General features: G+C 37.6%; 1 protein-coding gene across 1 annotated transcript; it reads left to right on the plus strand.

The window, feature by feature from the left end:
• Window positions 1-12065: 12065 nt before the first annotated feature.
• On the plus strand, window positions 12066-17066 carry tmtops3a (teleost multiple tissue opsin 3a). The gene is made up of 4 exons (XM_063494947.1): window positions 12066-12450; window positions 12765-13093; window positions 16005-16238; window positions 16854-17066. The coding sequence occupies exons 1-4, from the start codon at window positions 12066-12068 to the stop codon at window positions 17064-17066; spliced, it is 1161 nt and encodes a 386-aa protein (XP_063351017.1).
• Window positions 17067-18029: the final 963 nt, after the last annotated feature.

The following is an 18029-nucleotide window of genomic DNA, read 5'->3' on the forward strand; positions in this document are numbered from 1 at the left end:
CTTTGTATTGCTACTGCTGCAATGCTCCACTATTTCATGTTGGCCTCCTTCACGTGGATGGGCCTGGAAGCTGTGCACATGTATCTCGCATTGGTCAAAGTCTTCAACACATATATTCCCTCTTATATCCTCAAGTTCTGCATTATAGGATGGGGTAAGGAAACATGTCCATGTGCCCCTTTCTGTAGAAACAAAATTGCTCTGCCAGGTGGTTTTAACTGACACATTGGGTACATTAATGGATCTTGATTGGTTGGGGATGGAGTTAAACTTTACTTTTGGGACTTGCAACTGAATAAATCTCCCCAAAACATCCAAAATGTGTTCTAGAAATAAATTTCTCAGGAATTTTTTGTTCACTCCTATGCTGACATTCATTTTAAGTTTTGGTATTGGCTTATTTATGTTGTCATGGTGAAAAGGATCAGAGAAATTAAAAAAAAAGTCTTAAATTAGATCAAAATAATAAAATGTGTTTATTGTGAAAGGAATTACAGTTGTTTGAATTATAGAGGACATATTAAAATAATTGGGATGGACAAACAGAATAATGTTGACTTGTTTTCTCACAGGTATTCCTGCAGTAATAGTGAGCCTGGTGCTGGTCATAGATAAAGATGCCTACGGCAGTCTTGCTGATGAAGAAATTGAAATGGTCCTTGATTCCACTGAAGCATTGTAAATACTGCAGTTCCGCAATATTACTGATATGAATACTGGATTAGAAATGTAATTAGTCTAATAAACAAATCAAGAGAGTGCTAATTTGCACTGGTTAGTTTGTATGGATGAATGCAAAATATAAAAATAATGACGCTGCTGTGTCCAATTTACTATGTGCGTTTGAGTTGATGAACTAGTCATCTCACAGTAGAAGCTTGGCTAAATTAATGGCATTGATGGGATTGCAATAGCTCACTGTTTAAATTGCATTTTGACTTATCTAATTCTCCCTCTCTTCCTACAGCTGTTGGATACAGAATGACGTTGTCTTCTTTGTGACAGTGGTGGCATTTATTGGTCTGACCTTGTTGTGCAACATGTCTGTCTTCATCATGGTTCTGATCCAAATTAAACGGATTGGGGCAAATAAGCTTTCCGCAAACAGCCATGGCTCTGTGCTGGACTTGAAGGCGGTTGCCAGTCTCACGGTTCTGTTAGGCCTCACGTGGTCAATTGGCTTTTTTTCATTTGGGCCTGCCAGAGTAGTCCTGGTGTACCTGTTCGTTTTCCTCAACAGTTTGCAGGGTAAGACTGAGTTGTAGTTGCTATTAACTTGATACTAGCTGCACAAGTGTGACTAATTTCCATTGCTTCTGTAAACATTTTTCCTAAATTCCAGTGATTTTCTAATTGTGTTAGGGTTTTCTCATCTCACAAAGATTTTTCTTTTTAGAATTAGTACAAGTGTTAAGAAATCCTTAAGAGTGTTGTCAAAGCTAAGAGAAAAAGATGAACTAAAACACAAATTTATATCATTTTTAATGTCAAACTGAGTGCAATTGAACGTCACTGTTATTCTTCTTTTGTTTTTTGTTTTTCGTCAAGGCTTCTTTGTGTTTTTGTTCCACTGCCTGATGAAGGAAAATGTGAGGAAACAGTGGAGAATCCACCTGTGCTGTGGACGTTTTAGACTCAGTGAATACTCAGGTAGCAGTTCATTTTGACATATAACAATACTGCAGCATAATAGCCACATGGTTGATAGGAAGCATTTTCAAGGTACAGTCTTTTTTGTATTTCTTGCCTTCTGTGTTCAGACTGGAGCCGCTCTGTGACAGTCGGTGACCGAAGCAAAAAGAAGAATCTCGTTAACTCGGATTCGGTCACTTCTGGCAGCTCTCAGTAGGTTTCTGGCTCCTCAGCAGCAGCAGCAGCAGTAAACCAACACCAGGGGGCATGAGTGGGCATCTGCATGAATTCTTCAAAGTTTTCACAGTTCCGTTGTTGGATTACAAACAGAAAGCAAAAGGTTCAAAGACAAACTCCCCAGTGCAACTAATGTGCAGGGAAAGCTGAAATATGTCTCAACTTCACGGAGAAAATGGGTCCAAAGCCATCACTTAAACTCAGTCATGAAAATTAAACACTGCTTTGAGGCAGAAAGTAAAAATCCATTAGAAATCAGTAAACGTGTAAAAGCCGTACAATTCATTTTAAAGGTTAAAATGATTCATTTTCACATCCTTGCATTGTAGTGCTGTTTAAGAAATCTTTCTTTGTAACAAAGCAAACTGTAATGTTCTGCACACTAGATTATTATCCATTTAAATGTCATGCAAATATTGGAGCGTAAAAGTCGTTTTTAAGGTTAATTTCAATAGGATTGTAATGTAATAGGGATTTAGCTGACTTCTTAGAGTATATCTTCTGATATCCTATACAGGATATTGTCACGGCTTACCACTGTATAATGACAGTTTAGCTCTCGGATCGTTCAGTCGGTGCACCTTTGAGTAACAATGTTTTGTGTGTGCATGCAAGACGAGATTTAACCTATGACCTGATTTTTTTTCTTTAACTAAAATGAAATAAAACTGAGCACGTCTCATTTTTTTAAATGAATAGAAGTGGCTATGATTTAGTTTAGCTTATTGTACACAGATTGTGTACATAGTTTAAACATTTCGTTCTGATGATACTCTTGTGTTTCTCTGACAGACAAAATGATAGCAGACGAACTAAACTTACACAGATTTTGCTTTTATTTTTAGAGGGCAGAGAGCTCCATCTAAGTGATCTATGAAATTCACTGGTATTATTTAAAAAATGAATTAAAGTTAGATTTTTCTGCTGCCTGATGTGTTAATTGGGAAACTTAAAGCTCAGGTCACTTACAAGCTACAGTTAAACTCAAAACCCTTTTTGAAACTTGGACTGCATATTGTTTTAATAGCTTGTCGTTCAGGTTCTGAGGAAACCTGCTCGATAGCATTCTGTTCATAGCTCTGTATGTTCATGAGTGCTCACACGCCCACCCAGGCTACCACATCCAGTAACTTTAGAGGCTCTGCGAGGGGAACGTTTTGTCTTAAGCAGAAAAGAAGTAGAGCAAACGCCTGGCGTTGGTTCTTGGAATCAAATAGATAACTCTGGTGTTTAAATAAAAGCCAAACGACATTTTTCTTTTTCAATTGCTGCTCATCATTACTTTGATCAACCAGTCAATGCTAGGTTGCAGTCCTTGCTCACCTTTGGTCATCATCAGGTCAGGTAAGAGAAACAAGTTACTAAAAATATAAGTGAAACGTTTTTATTAGTTCAGTCATCTTACATGGAAGTTATTCTTTCTGTTCTCACAACAGGTTGAATGAGGTTTTTATACTGTATGTGTATCTCAATCTTTGATACTTTTAAGCTACACTGACTGACTTTTTTTAACAACCCGTATGCATTATTAAGCATTTCAGCCCCCTAATTTCGACATTTTTGATTGCACATGCATAGTTTATATATTTCTTACTACCAAGTATCATATTAAGTGATACGTGTTTTTGTTTTAATTTTTTTTTTTTTAATTTTTTTTTTTTTTATTGTCATTCAGTGCATTGATTTTGGTTTGGTGCATTACTTGTTATCATTTATGAACCTTAAATTTTAAATTTAGGTGTCCTTTGCAATCTTGCTATTTGTGTTGAATGTTTTTACATGTTAATCATCATCACAGCAGTGTGTGGTGTGAGTCATAGGGCAGCAGGAGGACCTTTTGGCCTTTTTAGTTCTGTGATCTTAATATTAAATAAGTATGCTTGTGGTTAAAAGAAAAATGAGCAGATAGGATGTAATATATCTGTCAGTGTTAAGTATATAATGTATGTGAATGTAAAAAAATAAATAAAGTGAAAATAGGTTTTTAAGCTTTACAATGATACTAACAGAATCTATGAGAATACATATATAAACGTTTTCATTCTCTAAACGTTCGTAAGGTTTTGAGTTCCTTTTGTTTGTAAATAAATCTAAATTATGTGTTATCTGTTCACCAGTCACAGCTGACCCATGGAGAGCAGAACAGACAGTCCGATCGCTGTTAGCGTGGAGGAGCACTCCAACTTTGTCATCCTGACATACTTCCAGGGGGACATTAACAGCATGGTGGATGCTCACTTCAACCGTGCTCTCAAGAAAGATTACAATGCCAAGGAATCAGCAATAAAGACAAAGAAACACTCTAAAACTATTAAACTGGGTGAGAGTATAAATTTAACACTACATGGCTTCACTCTAACAGTAGAGTCAGTCAGTTTTATCTTCATTCTTTGACTGTCTGTCTTTGTCCCTACAGAGGACACAGCAAGCGCTTGTCAGGGCATTGCTATTGACTCCTACTCAGTGTCACAGGTCTCCCCTGCATCACAACGTCTGCTGACCATCACCGCTCCAAACAATACTTCTAGCTCCTGGTCTACATTCCCTACCAGGGCAGGAGAGGGCTCAGGGTTGTCGTCCATTGCATACTCCCTGTCCCCAGATGGGTTAAGTCTCACTGGTCAGCAGTATGCCTCATCCCTCCTCAATCTACTGCACAGCGACCGGGGTGAAATGGGACCAGTTGCCTCCAGTTCCAAGCCCGAGCTCCTTCCCAGCTGGACAATACCTCAAGGGTTTAGAGAGTCTGTGGACCCTGCTGTAGCCTTTGAACCTGGTAATTCTGCAGCTGTAATACAGAATGTTTACAAAGGCTTCCACACAGGAAAATGATATAAATCCTTCTTGGATAGAGAATTGTCTTAGAATAAGGTTAAAAAAAAATCCCTAAGAGGTTCAAAAAAATATATAAGGAGGTATAAAAGTAAATTCAGAGAAAGACAGGTTGCAATAATAATTAGTTACATACTTAATGTTTTCTGATTAGAGGATTTAATATTTTTACTTATTTAAGATGATTATAATGGCTGTAAACTGTCTTCTGTGGTTCAGAAGGAGATTTCAAGTCTCTTTCTGAAATGGAATCAGTGCAGTTTTGTGGCATCTTTGCATTATTTTCATGATCTATTCCAAATTGCACTGTTCCATTATTTTTTAACAGGTTCCAGTATTTTTGATTTTGGCATGTATTCACCAATATGTTGGTAAAAATACTTCATTTCACTAGTTTCCCCAGTCCCTCGACTTAAAATGTAAAGCTTACATGCTTGAATGGCATTTGGGCTATTTTATAACCGAGAAAAAAGCTACAGCCAAAACAAAACAAGAAAAATGAAGTTAACACATTAAATCAATATCATTAGTATTCTTAAATTATCTCTGATACAGCTGAATTCACAGGAAAGGAAGCTATGCTTTATATTCCCATAACAGAACACCTGATTCACATTTAATATGAATTATTTATTAAGAAGGTGACTACTGTGGAGGTCTGCAGATGTGCCAGAGATTATTATAGAGGTTATTATACTACAGTAGTCTAATTGTTTTTGGAGTTTTTTAAACCCCAAAAAGCTGACACTTAATATTATAGCTTCCTTACTTGTAGCACTTAAGAGTTTTGTGCACTTTATTATAAAAATTGCTTCTCTGTTAAAAAATAAAACACATATAAATTTATCACATTATATATTGCAGCGACATTTTACTGAACATACTTTATTTTGCACATCCTTTAGAACTAAGCATTTGTCCTCCTTTTTTCAGGACGGCATCTGGAAAAGAAGGACTTGTACTGGTACTGAAGGGAAAACAGCTTCATCTACTCCGTGAACCTGTGGCTCTGTAAAGCCACCTGTCTTTCTGTAGCCGTTTGTACTTGTTCGACGGGCCTGCAAGGATCATCTGAGAACGAACTGAGAGGAAAAAGCTGTGCGAAATGACCTCAGTGCCTTAGCATGTAGTAACTGGAATAATCTTTCTAAAAAAGAACAGTCTCTGACAAACTGGTTCTTCAACTCCGTCATTCCAGAGCACTGTATGTGCTGCTGCTCTGTTTGTGGTGGAGTTGAATGAAGGGTTTTCTTTCATGCCTTTTTAGGCATTTTTTTGTGGGCATACTTCAGTAAATAGGCCAGTATTAAGAATGAACATGTTGTAAATGTAAAATTTTGACATAACTACTAATTAATCAATTAAAGTTTGTTTGGATTGGACCTTCAGTTGAAGTGACAATATTTTATGTACATAGGAACAGACGAATGAAGGATAATGGTACTGTAATAATTACATATTTTCTGTAATAATGTCAAGGTAAGGTGTCTGATGGTGTAACAAGAAATCAGATATACACAGTAGACAAATAAAACTCTCAGATGTCATCCAATGCTAAACAGACATAATATTTTCATTCTGGTTTGAAAAGTAACGATCATGCAACAGATAATCATGTAAAATGAACAATGCTGACACCTTTTGGCATGTTTTATGGCTTTTGCAAGAGCATTTACTCAAATAATGAACTTAAATTTGATTCTTTAAAGAACATTTGTTATTATATTTGTGTTGTTTTACTTAAATATAAGTTGTATGACTTTTAATTACAACTACTACAGCTACTTGTACTTTAATAAATGATGTGAATATTTCTTCAACTGCTGCTTCTGATTTATTTAAAGATTAGTTCATATCACAAAAAGTATTATCCATCCATCCCCTTTATCCTTATCAGGGCTGTGGGGGGACTGGAGCCTATCCCAGCTGTCTTGGTGCGAGACGCAGGGTACACCCTGCACAGGTCACCAGTCTGTCGCAGGCCTAACACATAGACACAGACAACCATTCACACTCACACCTATGGGCAATTTACAGTTTCCAGTTAACCTGTCCCCACTAACTGCATGTCTTTGGACTGTGGGAGGAAGCCAGAGTACCCAGAGAGAACCCACACAAACACAGGGTCACATGCAAACTCCACAGAGAAAGATCCCGGCCTGATGGTGGAATTGAACTCAGGACCTTCTTGCTGTGAGGCAACAGTGCTAACCACTGTGCTACCCCACGAGAAGTGCCACGAATATCAAAAATGAAACCAAAAGCATGGCTCAATAAATAAATGTAAAGACAGAAAAACCAGGCAAATAAATTACAAACAGAAAAAATAAAAACATTCAGAGCAGGTCATGGCAAGACCATTTTTTTTTAACATTTACAGATGGATGGAAATGTAAAATGAGGGCAAAGGCAAAAATATATCACCAGTGGGGTGCTATGTGTATGTTCCTCGAGGAAGGTGTATGTTTCTTCAGGGTCTCCAGTAGCCTGTCTGCCTAAAATTCAAAGTATAGTATACATATTTATATATAGTTCCAGGTATGCAGGCCAAGATTTTTGATTTTCTTAGATTTTTTTTAATGTTTTAGAAATTATACATTTTTACATATATTCCTTTTATTTATCAGTTTAGTACAAGAACAACTCAGGTATGAAAAAATAACTGAACAGTGAGTGGAGAGCAGGGAAACTTATTTGAACAGAAAAGGCCTGCAGGTCGGAGTGGCATGGTCTGAAAAAACCAGAAGGAATGAAAGAAGGTCAGAAACCATTTACAGTCATTGTGCTTCTTAATAAATAAATAAGTGAGACAACAAAGGTTTCATTTCATACTGCCTTACATACAGTGAAAAGTCATTGTGGATACCACAAAGATTTCATTATTAATAACAATGACATGAATAATTGTCATCCAAAGTTAAACCCACATTCAATACAAACGTAAATCTGCTGCCATTTTATTACTGAAGAGAGATCCACTTCTGTGTGAAGTCTGCAGAATAAGCGCCGAATTAGAGCTAAATCAGACTGCCTTTCACAATTCACTGTGTTCTTGAAATCATGTATCAGCAGAAAGTGTCAAAAAGAGATGAGTTTCACATTAATCTTCACAGCAGGGTAGTATGGCAGGAATCATCACATTTATAATAATGACATCTTTTTGTCACGATGCACTGGAGTAGGATGGATGAGGATGTTTTAGTTTCTTACTTATTTTGTCATCCTATTGTGCGAATTTTGACTTAAAAAAAGAAATTTTATATGCGTCACGTGTCATTTTCTGAGAGCTTTAATTTTACCTTTGACCATTTTCAGCAATAAGTTCAGCATTACTGCAGCCATTTTACATCAGTGTCTATATAGACTAACTATGTTTCTTTGAAAACACTGTTATTTATATGCAGCACATGATAACTCTGTGAGTGGAATATGCTTAGTGTCAGCTCACCAACTGGTTTTTCTAATAGAGATGACAGTATATTTAACTGTTGACATTTTTCATGGTCACAGATGGAGGACGAGCTGTCTCCACATTATGAGGCTGGTCTAATGATGATGCTGAGTTATTATTAGTTTCTTTCCATCTGCTACTTCAATACAGCATGAATGGGTTACCAAATGGGCCTTCTGGGCACTGTTCCAACAGGCACAACCAGGTGCAGGTATTGGAGGATGAGGTAACTTTCAGGTGTCTGTACTCAGTGGTCTAACATCTTATAATTAAAGCTATTGGCCAACACCTTTATGTGAAATTTAACATTCATAGAGCAGGAACATGTTGCAGCTATCACTAGAGAATAAGCACATAATATACTTGTTTACGGCAGTTGAGCTGTAAAAGCAGTCTTACGGGGATCTGTTGGCGAGCAAACCTGCCTGCTTATGGAAATTGATAGAATCACATTCAGTGGAAGCAAAGAATACTGTGTGAGCAGAACCAGCCGGTATCACAACTTCCACGCATACTACTTTCAGCTCCAGGCAAAGTTTGTTAACCACATAGTAAGTATAAAGTATTGCATAATGATGACTTCTTTATTTTCACACTATTGCAACACCATTATAATGTTAAGCTTCTGTCAGTTGATTTCGATGTGTTCACTATACAGTTTTTTTTTTCTAAATTTCAATATGCAAATGAAATAGATTTTTGACTGAATGAAATTAAAAATGTTTGGATAAATCCCATCTAAGCTACCGCAAGGTGCAGTTAACTCTAAATGTATTTGTCTCTCTGTAAAACAGCTTCCAGACCTGTTAATTGGCTGTGCATTGAGAGATATAACACACATTTGAGATGTGATATATTCATATGGAGTTACCTTAAATATAGTGGGTAATATGTAACATTTAAGAATAATGAGGGCGTTGATATTTGGTAACTTGAAGCAGGTTAGATTACTGACAGTTATAAAGAACTATATAGTGTTAAGGTTTTATAAGCTTTAGATTTATATAAGCTTTACATTTGTTTTGCAATATAAAACAGAAGGAGAAAATGTTCTACTGTAAAGATGTCCAAAATTTCTTGTTTGCTCATATTACAGTATGGGGTATTTAAAGAACATATAGTTCATGTGAAAATTAAAAATATTGGTCTCCAACACTGACAAAATTCTGCAGTGTTTCAACTCAATTACAGTCAAGTGTGCAAAGAGAATTCTGAAATGCTCACTTTCTTTTAAGACTGACAGTCTCTTAAAAACAAGAAGCAGGTGTGAAAAGAACTATAGAGGTTGAGATTGGAAGGGCTTCTTGTTAACAATTTAAGGATCTTTCTGGTATCTTTAAAAACACTGCAGAAAGAAGATTGGCAGCAGGTGTGAAGGGGGAAGAGCAGACAATTTGTGCCTCACCAGGAGGTCGGCATAGATTCAGAAACCATGCAGGCTTGAAACCGTAATCCTTCTTTTTCTCTTGTGTCGAGCATAATCAGGCCAATCTAAGGCCTATGTTTGAGGCCGGTGTTGGTAAGGCAATTGGCTCTGAAGTGATTACTGCCCACTGAGCTTTCGACAAGCCCGTGATGCTGATTGCAGAGTTGCAGAGAAGAGGGGCATAAGGAGTTTACGGTTGCTGCATGTGAGCTAATGGAACCAGTGACCTGCAGCATTTGAGATTTACCCTGCGTGATGGCAGCTGAATGATATATATCAGTCAGATATCAGTTGTGATTTCACTTAGGTGTGCTGTTTTTTTTAACACTTACAGCTCTCTTCTCAGCATGTAAACATGCACACTGACACACGCGCACCAGGTAGCATCAGATAAAAATGTTAATCATTGTATTTAACACATTATTTAAATGTGGGTCTATTTTGTCTGTTTATTAAAAAACACAGAGTGATTTTAAAATGCATGTTTATATTCAGGATGATCAGAGAATATACACTTCTACCTGTAAACCCACTGTTCAACCTAGTCCAGTGCATTATTGCACATTTTGGTATCAATCCAATTCCGGGTAAATACATCGCCAGTATTGTCGATACTAATAATAACACCGATACTTTTATCTTATAAAGGCAACTTATGTAGGGGAGAGTGGTGTGTCATGACTTCCGAGATTAATCATCAATTTTCAAATTCTTAACAGAGTTTAATGATGACTAAATCACTGTTAACACAACAAAACAACCCTTTTCATGTATTTTGAAACTGGGTTTTTTTCGAGACCTTGAATGGAAATGTGGCTGTCTCTACAGAAGTTTGGATCATTTCTGTTGTTTAAATTTGTACAGGCTATAATTAAAAATAACCTTATAAGGAACAAATGACTCATAAGAAAGAGGGACCGGAGAAACGTAGGACCTGCACCAAGGCCAAGTACAGCATAAATAAGGATGATTTTGAACTGTAAATCCAGCAGAGCTTGTTTCGTGTAACCTAATAATATGTGTAGCTAGAAAGAAGCACAGGAGGTTTTCTTTAAAAACCATATACTGATGTTTTTTTGTACATTTCAGACCCTAGAACATATATAGATAGAATGACATACCAGATGTTTTGTATTATTTTAAGTTTCTGTACTTAGGTACCGGCTTTTGCTCGTTACCAATTATTTCCTCTATGGAAATTATACGCGGAGGTTCGTTATGAGCTTCTGAATCTCCCTGAACTATTATAAACAGCAAGATGGAGACAGATAACTCTCAGCTCTCTTACTTACTCTTGGCACACTTTAACGCAACACAAGTTCCTCGTTCGGACCCCATGTGACTTCCCCAACCAATCAGAAGCCAGGAAATCCTAGCCTGGCTATCCTATCCTAGTAAATGAGGGAAAATCAATTTGGTAGATTCAATACACAAGTATTAGTGCTTTGAAAGTGCACAAGTAAAAGTACAAACATTAAATAAGTAAACATTAAATATGAATGAAATGTAAATGTAATTCGCTTTGTAAACATCATAAACACATTTGTTTATCAATTGAAATATGAATTTATTTCCACACTTTACAGAAATATGTTTTTAGACATGTGATGCTTTTTGAAAGCATTAAAACCATTAGCAACAGATTGCAACAAAAGACCTTTAAAAGCACACGTTTAAAAGAAAAATTATATAGTTTAAGGTCTATAGTAAATTCAATGGATACTGTGAGGCACGGGATTACAGAAAGTCGGTGAGAGCATTTGACATTGATTAATTGAATTTAAATGGGGTGCGCTAGGATGGTCAGAAGGTATTATTGAATTGGTAAAGGAAGGTGCAAAAAGAAAATGCTGAACAAGTGTGAAACTTTCTTTGTGGCGACTTTCTGTGTGCCCTAGAGTTTGCAGCTATGCAGAGCAGAAGTCTGGCACAGGAAGCAACAATGAATACGAAACGCACAGCTTAGCAAAATCGTGCAACAAAGTCTGGTTTCCTGGAGTGGAACGCCAAAGCAATTTATTCCAAGCTGTCCGTAAAATTAGAACGTTATTTTGGACAATCATTTATATCCGCCATGAAAAACGATCAAACCCAATGGAAATACGGGTAATTACGCGAGTCTGAATCACGTTTCACAAGCTCAGCACAGCGTCCTAAAAGGCATTGTGATTGCGACTGGAGAGCTGTAAATTTGGGTGATTTATTCAATTTAAACAGGCAATGTTAACCAAAAGGGCTGATTATATTAAACTAGGGAGACTCTTAGAAAGAAAGAAGAAAACAACAACAAACAGTCTGTGTGGCAGAGGGAGAGAATGGTGGTAGTTGCATATATTGTAGTGCAAGAATTGCAAGTCTTAGGTCTCTTCACACTCTCATACTTGTGTTACACCAGCTCCCACTGCGCGTAAAGCTGCGGTCCACCGGGACTTCGTTATCTTGTGTGTGTCCAGCTGTTCTTCAGCCTTTATCTCCGGTGTCACTGCCATGGTCGTGTACGTACAGGACTGGAATTTCAGTACCACCGACAGCTCCCTCTCCAGCTCCAGCATCAATACAGACAAAGCGCTTTGGGGCTCCACGGTGCCCCACAGCCCCGGTGGGCTGAGCCGGACCGGCCATACGGTGGTGGCAGTATGCCTCGGCTTTATTTTAGTGGCAGGAATCCTCAGCAACTTTCTCACTCTGCTCATTTTCGCAAAGTTTCGGTCCCTCTGGACGCCCATCAATCTCATTCTGTTGAACATCAGCCTAAGTGACATTCTCGTGTGCGTTTTCGGGACACCGTTCAGTTTTGCTGCCAGCCTGCACGGGAGGTGGCTAATTGGAGAGTACGGCTGTAAGTGGTATGGATTTGCCAATTCCCTCTTTGGTGAGTAACTGCATGAGGAGTACTATTTTTCCCTGTTTACCCTTGTAAACTCAAATAAATATGACCGCGGTGTCTCTTTTCAGAAGTAGTGGAAGAGTAGTATAGCAGAGTAAAAGATGTCATTTGTTCTAGAAACATAAAAATGTAATAAACTTAAATTAGAAGCACTTCAAACCTGTAAAACATGTACCCAACATGTAAAATGTGGCTTTATGAAGGGATCATAAAAGCTTTAACCAACCTGAGTTGCTGCAAGGGCAAGTGGCCTCTGATCATTAAATCTAAAGTACATTTCTCCACTCCTGCTTCAACAGGGATTGTGTCCCTTGTGTCCTTGTCTCTTCTATCGTATGAGCGCTACACCACCGTTCTCCATTCCTCTCAGGCTGATGTCTCAGACTTCAGAAAGGCCTGGCTGTTTGTTGGAGGCTCTTGGTTCTACTCTCTCTTTTGGACATTGCCTCCCCTCCTCGGTTGGAGCAGCTATGGACCAGAGGGTCCTGGTACCACTTGCTCCGTCCAGTGGCACCTCCGCTCACCCTCCAGCATCTCGTATGTGTTGTGTCTCTTCATCTTCTGTCTGCTGCTGCCCCTTCTGCTCATGCTATATTCTTATGGAAGAATCCTGATGGCCATTAGGAGGGTGAGTTCAGAGTTTCACCACATCTTTTGGGACGATCACACAAGACAAAGAGAAAACCATGCAACCACGTACAGTGCTACCATGTCATTTTTAGTTGTTTATTTATGTGTAAGTAAATCATAAGTCATCTGTATATTCATCACAATTTGATCATTTATAATAGTAAGATAAAGAATCTGAAAGCAGATGGCAGAACAGAGTTCAAATTACATTCATCTAAATTTACATGAGTGTGAAATCTGCTTTCGCTTATGTCTACCACATTTTGTCTATTTTTCACAGTAACTACCCTGAAGGACTAAGATCTTGAATACTGGAATTCTTGTGACATAAGATCGGATTTTAGAGGTTAAGAAGAGGCTGTCTGAGTTCTATTAAAATTTGATCATGAGTTTTCGAGGTAATTCCAAGGAAAATCAAGTTGGATAAGCTAGCAATTCATCAATGAGGAGAAAGAAGAAGGGACCATGTATATGGGGCAAGTGTTGGGTTGAATCTGTCTTTGTCTTTACTGTCTTAAGGACAGTAAAACCAACTCCAGTTTATAGTGACCCATGCTTTTAGTTTACCGTATCACCATCTTTGTTATGGATACATATAAATAAATAACTGGTAATTAAGAGTTTCTTGTTAGTGTTGGGTTCTTCCCACTCCTTGCTCGTACTGCTTCTATCACCAAGTGCTCTAAAAGGTATTTGTAGATCATGGTACCAACTTGTTGCTATTGGATACCTGTCATTATATAAGCACTTCCGTTTTTTAAGCTTGATGCACCCAAGAGTCTGAGCAGAAAGCGGCTTTGCAGACTTGATCACTGTAGCAGTGAACTGGGGCTCAGCTGCATCAACTCAGAGCCCACCCATCAACTATTTTTAGAGAGTTGGCAATCTGTCTGAGGTACCGTCTCCTGGATTCTCAAAACTTGAACCAACACATCAGAAAGAGAAACGCCATATGCATCAGCACTGTCAGTGTGGGTCAAACCTATGTCTTTTCTATATTCTTAACTAACAGCATCCCATTTAAAGAGCGAGCAGTCATGTTGCATAAACATATTTTATGTTGTAGTTCAGTCCCAAAGGAATGGAATTCAATTCAATTTTTTATATACAGAGACCAAGTTCATAACAATAGTTTCCTTATATATCAAGGTAAACAGAGTCATAGTGTCGGCATTAGAGGAAAAAACAACAACAATCTTCTGAGTATGAGCAAGCAAAATTGACAAAGAAGAACTCAGGGTGAGATGATCATCTATTGCCACTGCATGAGAGGTAAGGGAAAGGAGAAGATAAAAGAAGCACACAGAGATACAAAGACAAATCAAACTGTGGCAGGCAGTAGGGAAAACCATTTCACCATCATAATCAGCGGGTAGCTCGATTTAGGAGAGAGAACGGAGAATAGAAGGTCAGTCATGCAGAAGTGACCACAGTTATTACATGAGGGAGGTTTGTTCAGACAGAGCAGTGAGGGCCATGATCTAATCCTATATAGCAAGAGGTGTAATTGAGTGTATGAGAAATAAGCAGTAATTTGACAGATGGGGTAGATTTTCTTCTCTGTGAGGCCTCTTTCACAAGCCAGACATGCTCATTTATTCATAAATCACCATGACAAGCATCACAGTGGTAATTACATATGGAGGTGGGCACAGATAAATGAAATCAATACTGACTGGTGAGGTGCTGCTGTAACCACTTGCTTTATGATTTATCTGAGATCATTTTTGACACGTCTAGCACATTAGGAAAAAAACCAAAAACAAATGTGATGAAACACATCTGGGCATGTAATGTGGTCATACTGCTTCTGACCAAGATCTAAAAACATGGCATCTGTTTTTAGCCCCTTCTGATTATCACAAATTGGACATATTCTGCTGATCCAGCAGTCATTCATAACAGGTTGTCATTATACCTAGAATCTGATTGATTTAGGATTTTTAAGACTAATACCTATACTGATATTTGGCCATGTAACAATTCGATATTCCAAAATTTCAGTCTTTTTTTTTCTCTTTCAGACATACACAACACAAACAGGTTCCTCTAACATTTGCTGTATGTATGTATTTATTTACTCATTTATGCTTTGTCCACTATAGTGTTTGTGGCATTTTACGCACACGTGCCAACAAGGAAGTTACATGCAACGTTAACATGCACAATGTGGTCAAAGCACCTCATAAAAAAATATATTAAAACATTTAAAAATCATAGAAATGATAAATTTATATATTTATAATATCTCCCAAAACTATCTGTTGGGCTTCGACTATAACTAAGGGTTAAATTGATACTATTTTTGCACAAATCAAACATATATAATTAATATTATATTACAATATTATGGGAATCATGGGATCCTCACTGATCCTCTTGAAGTCTGACCAATATACTGGAAACAAAGTATCCTTGATATCTTTTCATATGCATACTATTTTCTGAGTGTATTCCTTTTGTTTTTCTGAAATATCCTTTAAAATGTATATTTTAATTTTTGTGAGCAATACAACCATCACTTACAGCTCACTAACTTGCTGTGCGCTTTAAACTTCACTTCGCTGCTTTTAAGAAGTGGAGCTGGTTCAAGTAACAGGTTCTTGTTGACTTGTTATTAATGTTTATTTTATACCGTATATTTGGATTAAAAAAAAACACTTTCAGTGAAGATTTATTCTTCACTTGAGTAGGAAATCACCTGTGTACTGCCAACTCTTCATAATACCACACGAGGGCACCAAAGACACAGATTTTTAAATGCTACATGCTGCAGCGCGAAGTGTGGATTTTAGTAATCAGTGCACCTGAAACCAGCCTAAGATTCTTAGAGACACTAGCAAAACACATGAATTTTCTGGTGTCTTTACATCTATACCTCTTATTCTCCTTCTCTCTCACATCTCCAGGTGGGAAAGATCAATCTTCTGGCAGCTCAGCGCAGAGAACACCACATTTCGCTGATGGTTTTCTCTATGGTGTCCTGCTACATGCTGTGCTGGATGCCCTATGGCATTGTGGCACTGATGGCCACCTTTGGTGGGTCGGAGCTGGTGACTCCCATCACTAGTGTGATTCCTTCCATCCTGGCCAAGTTCAGCACTGTTGTCAACCCTGTTATCTATGTTTTCTTCAACAAACAGGTGAGAGTGAGGATATAACTGATAGACTGATAGGACTGCTGATAAATGTCTGTATTTCAAATATCACTGCATACAATATACTAAAAGTATCTTGTCTAGACCAGTTTGTTAAAGTGCATAAAAATGGAGTGGCATTGTGTCACTGACAGAGTTGAACACAATAGTTTTAACTGCAGCTCAGTTTCTGCAGCACCCAAGATGATATGTGTTTCTAATGAGACTCCTGAACAGAATATTTTTAAGATATTAAATTCAGAACCATTAATTGAAAAGCATTTTCGTTACTACTTTTTTATTTCAATGCCATGATTCTGATTATCCCATAATAGATAACATAGATAATACAGGGGTGTCATTTGTTGTAAAGTAGGTCGATCCTTTGTCAAACTGATTATATGACAATGTTGCATGAACTTACACAGTGCTTCATTCTAGGGTCTAGTTTTCAAGGGTTAAATGTAAACCGTGGTTAAATGTATCCTAGATATAATGAACTGAACTTTCCAGGGAGATTTACCAGTGTTAAACTGAGCACTCGACATGTCCTTTGATCTGCAAATCACTACTTATTGCGAATGACCATTCTATTCCATTCTCCACTATACTTTTGCACAGTTTTATAGATGTGTTTTGGCCTTCATGAAGTGCAAAGGAGAACTTGAGATTGTACAAGGAGAAGAGCACCGAACTCCGAGGACACAGTTGTCAGAATATTTCCGTGTCCATAGGAAAGCCTCCCTCAGCTCCCCACAAGTCCAGATCCCCAGTGGCCCCAGAAACACCGTGCTCTGCAGCCGACATATAGTTTATGTTCACTACACTCCATAAAAAAGTTGTTGTTTTCAAATGACTGACAGAGTATTAAAATACCTTGTTGATATTAGAAGTCAGAGGAGAATGGTCAGACTGCTTTAAGGTGATAGGAAGGTACCAGTAACTCAAACAACCATCATTACAACAAAAGAAAGTAGAAGAGCATCTGTAAATGCACAGCACATTGGACTTTACAGCAGATTGACTTCAGCAGTAGAAGATCACACAAGGTGCCACTGCTGTCATCTAAGAAGAGGAAACTAAGGCTACAGAACTGTACAACTGAAGATTGGAAAAATCTTGTCATCTGGTCTGATGAGTCTTGATTTCTGCTGCGACATTCAGATGACGGAGTCATAATTTGGCAAAAACAGCAAACACATGGATCAATCCTGTGCTGGTGAAATAGTGATGTGGGAGATATTTTCTTGGCATAATTCGGGACCCTTACCACCAGCTGAGCAGGCTGCGCCTCAAATAACTGAAGCACTTCTGAAAGTAAAAGGAGGTCTAACCTGGTAGCAGTGTTTATAAGTGCATGAGTGAATGAATGGCTTTAAAATTTTACACAAAATAAAATCATATTCCAATTTTCTTCAGTTTTTCCTCCGGACCTTTGACACACAAAAAACATGTGAAAACTCTGTATTGACATAATTTTAAAGTTAAAAATATTTTTGAACCACTAGAGGAGGCAATGGGCCATTGTAAAGGATTTCTAAAACATTGAACACATTTCTTGTTTAGACAGCTGCATAAAAATAATTGTAACACTTTGTAGATGGTATATTACTGTATATTATTATTATTATTTTAAGATTTTTTTTTAAATTGCAGTCTTTTTATGAAATAAAGATCCAGCTTTTATCAAGAAACACTTGTACTGCGCACACTGGCAAATTTAACCTCCCCCTGATATTATTCACATTTACATGAGTCCAAAATGGAAAATAATTAGTGTGTATAAAACTGTGATAA

The sequence above is a fragment of the Pelmatolapia mariae genome, linkage group LG2 (assembly GCF_036321145.2).
Source record: "Pelmatolapia mariae isolate MD_Pm_ZW linkage group LG2, Pm_UMD_F_2, whole genome shotgun sequence".
In the NCBI taxonomy this organism is placed as follows: Eukaryota; Metazoa; Chordata; class Actinopteri; order Cichliformes; family Cichlidae; genus Pelmatolapia; species Pelmatolapia mariae.

Excerpts from the sequence above, each read along its gene's own strand:
- tmtops3a (XM_063494947.1), top strand. The coding sequence starts at position 12,066 with ATGGTCGTGTACGTACAGGACTGGAATTTCAGTACCACCGACAGCTCC. Across the intron at positions 13,094-16,004 it reads TCCTGATGGCCATTAGGAGG|GTGGGAAAGATCAATCTTCT; the intron begins GTGAGTTCAGAG and ends TCACATCTCCAG. Across the intron at positions 16,239-16,853 it reads ATGTTTTCTTCAACAAACAG|TTTTATAGATGTGTTTTGGC; the intron begins GTGAGAGTGAGG and ends ACTTTTGCACAG.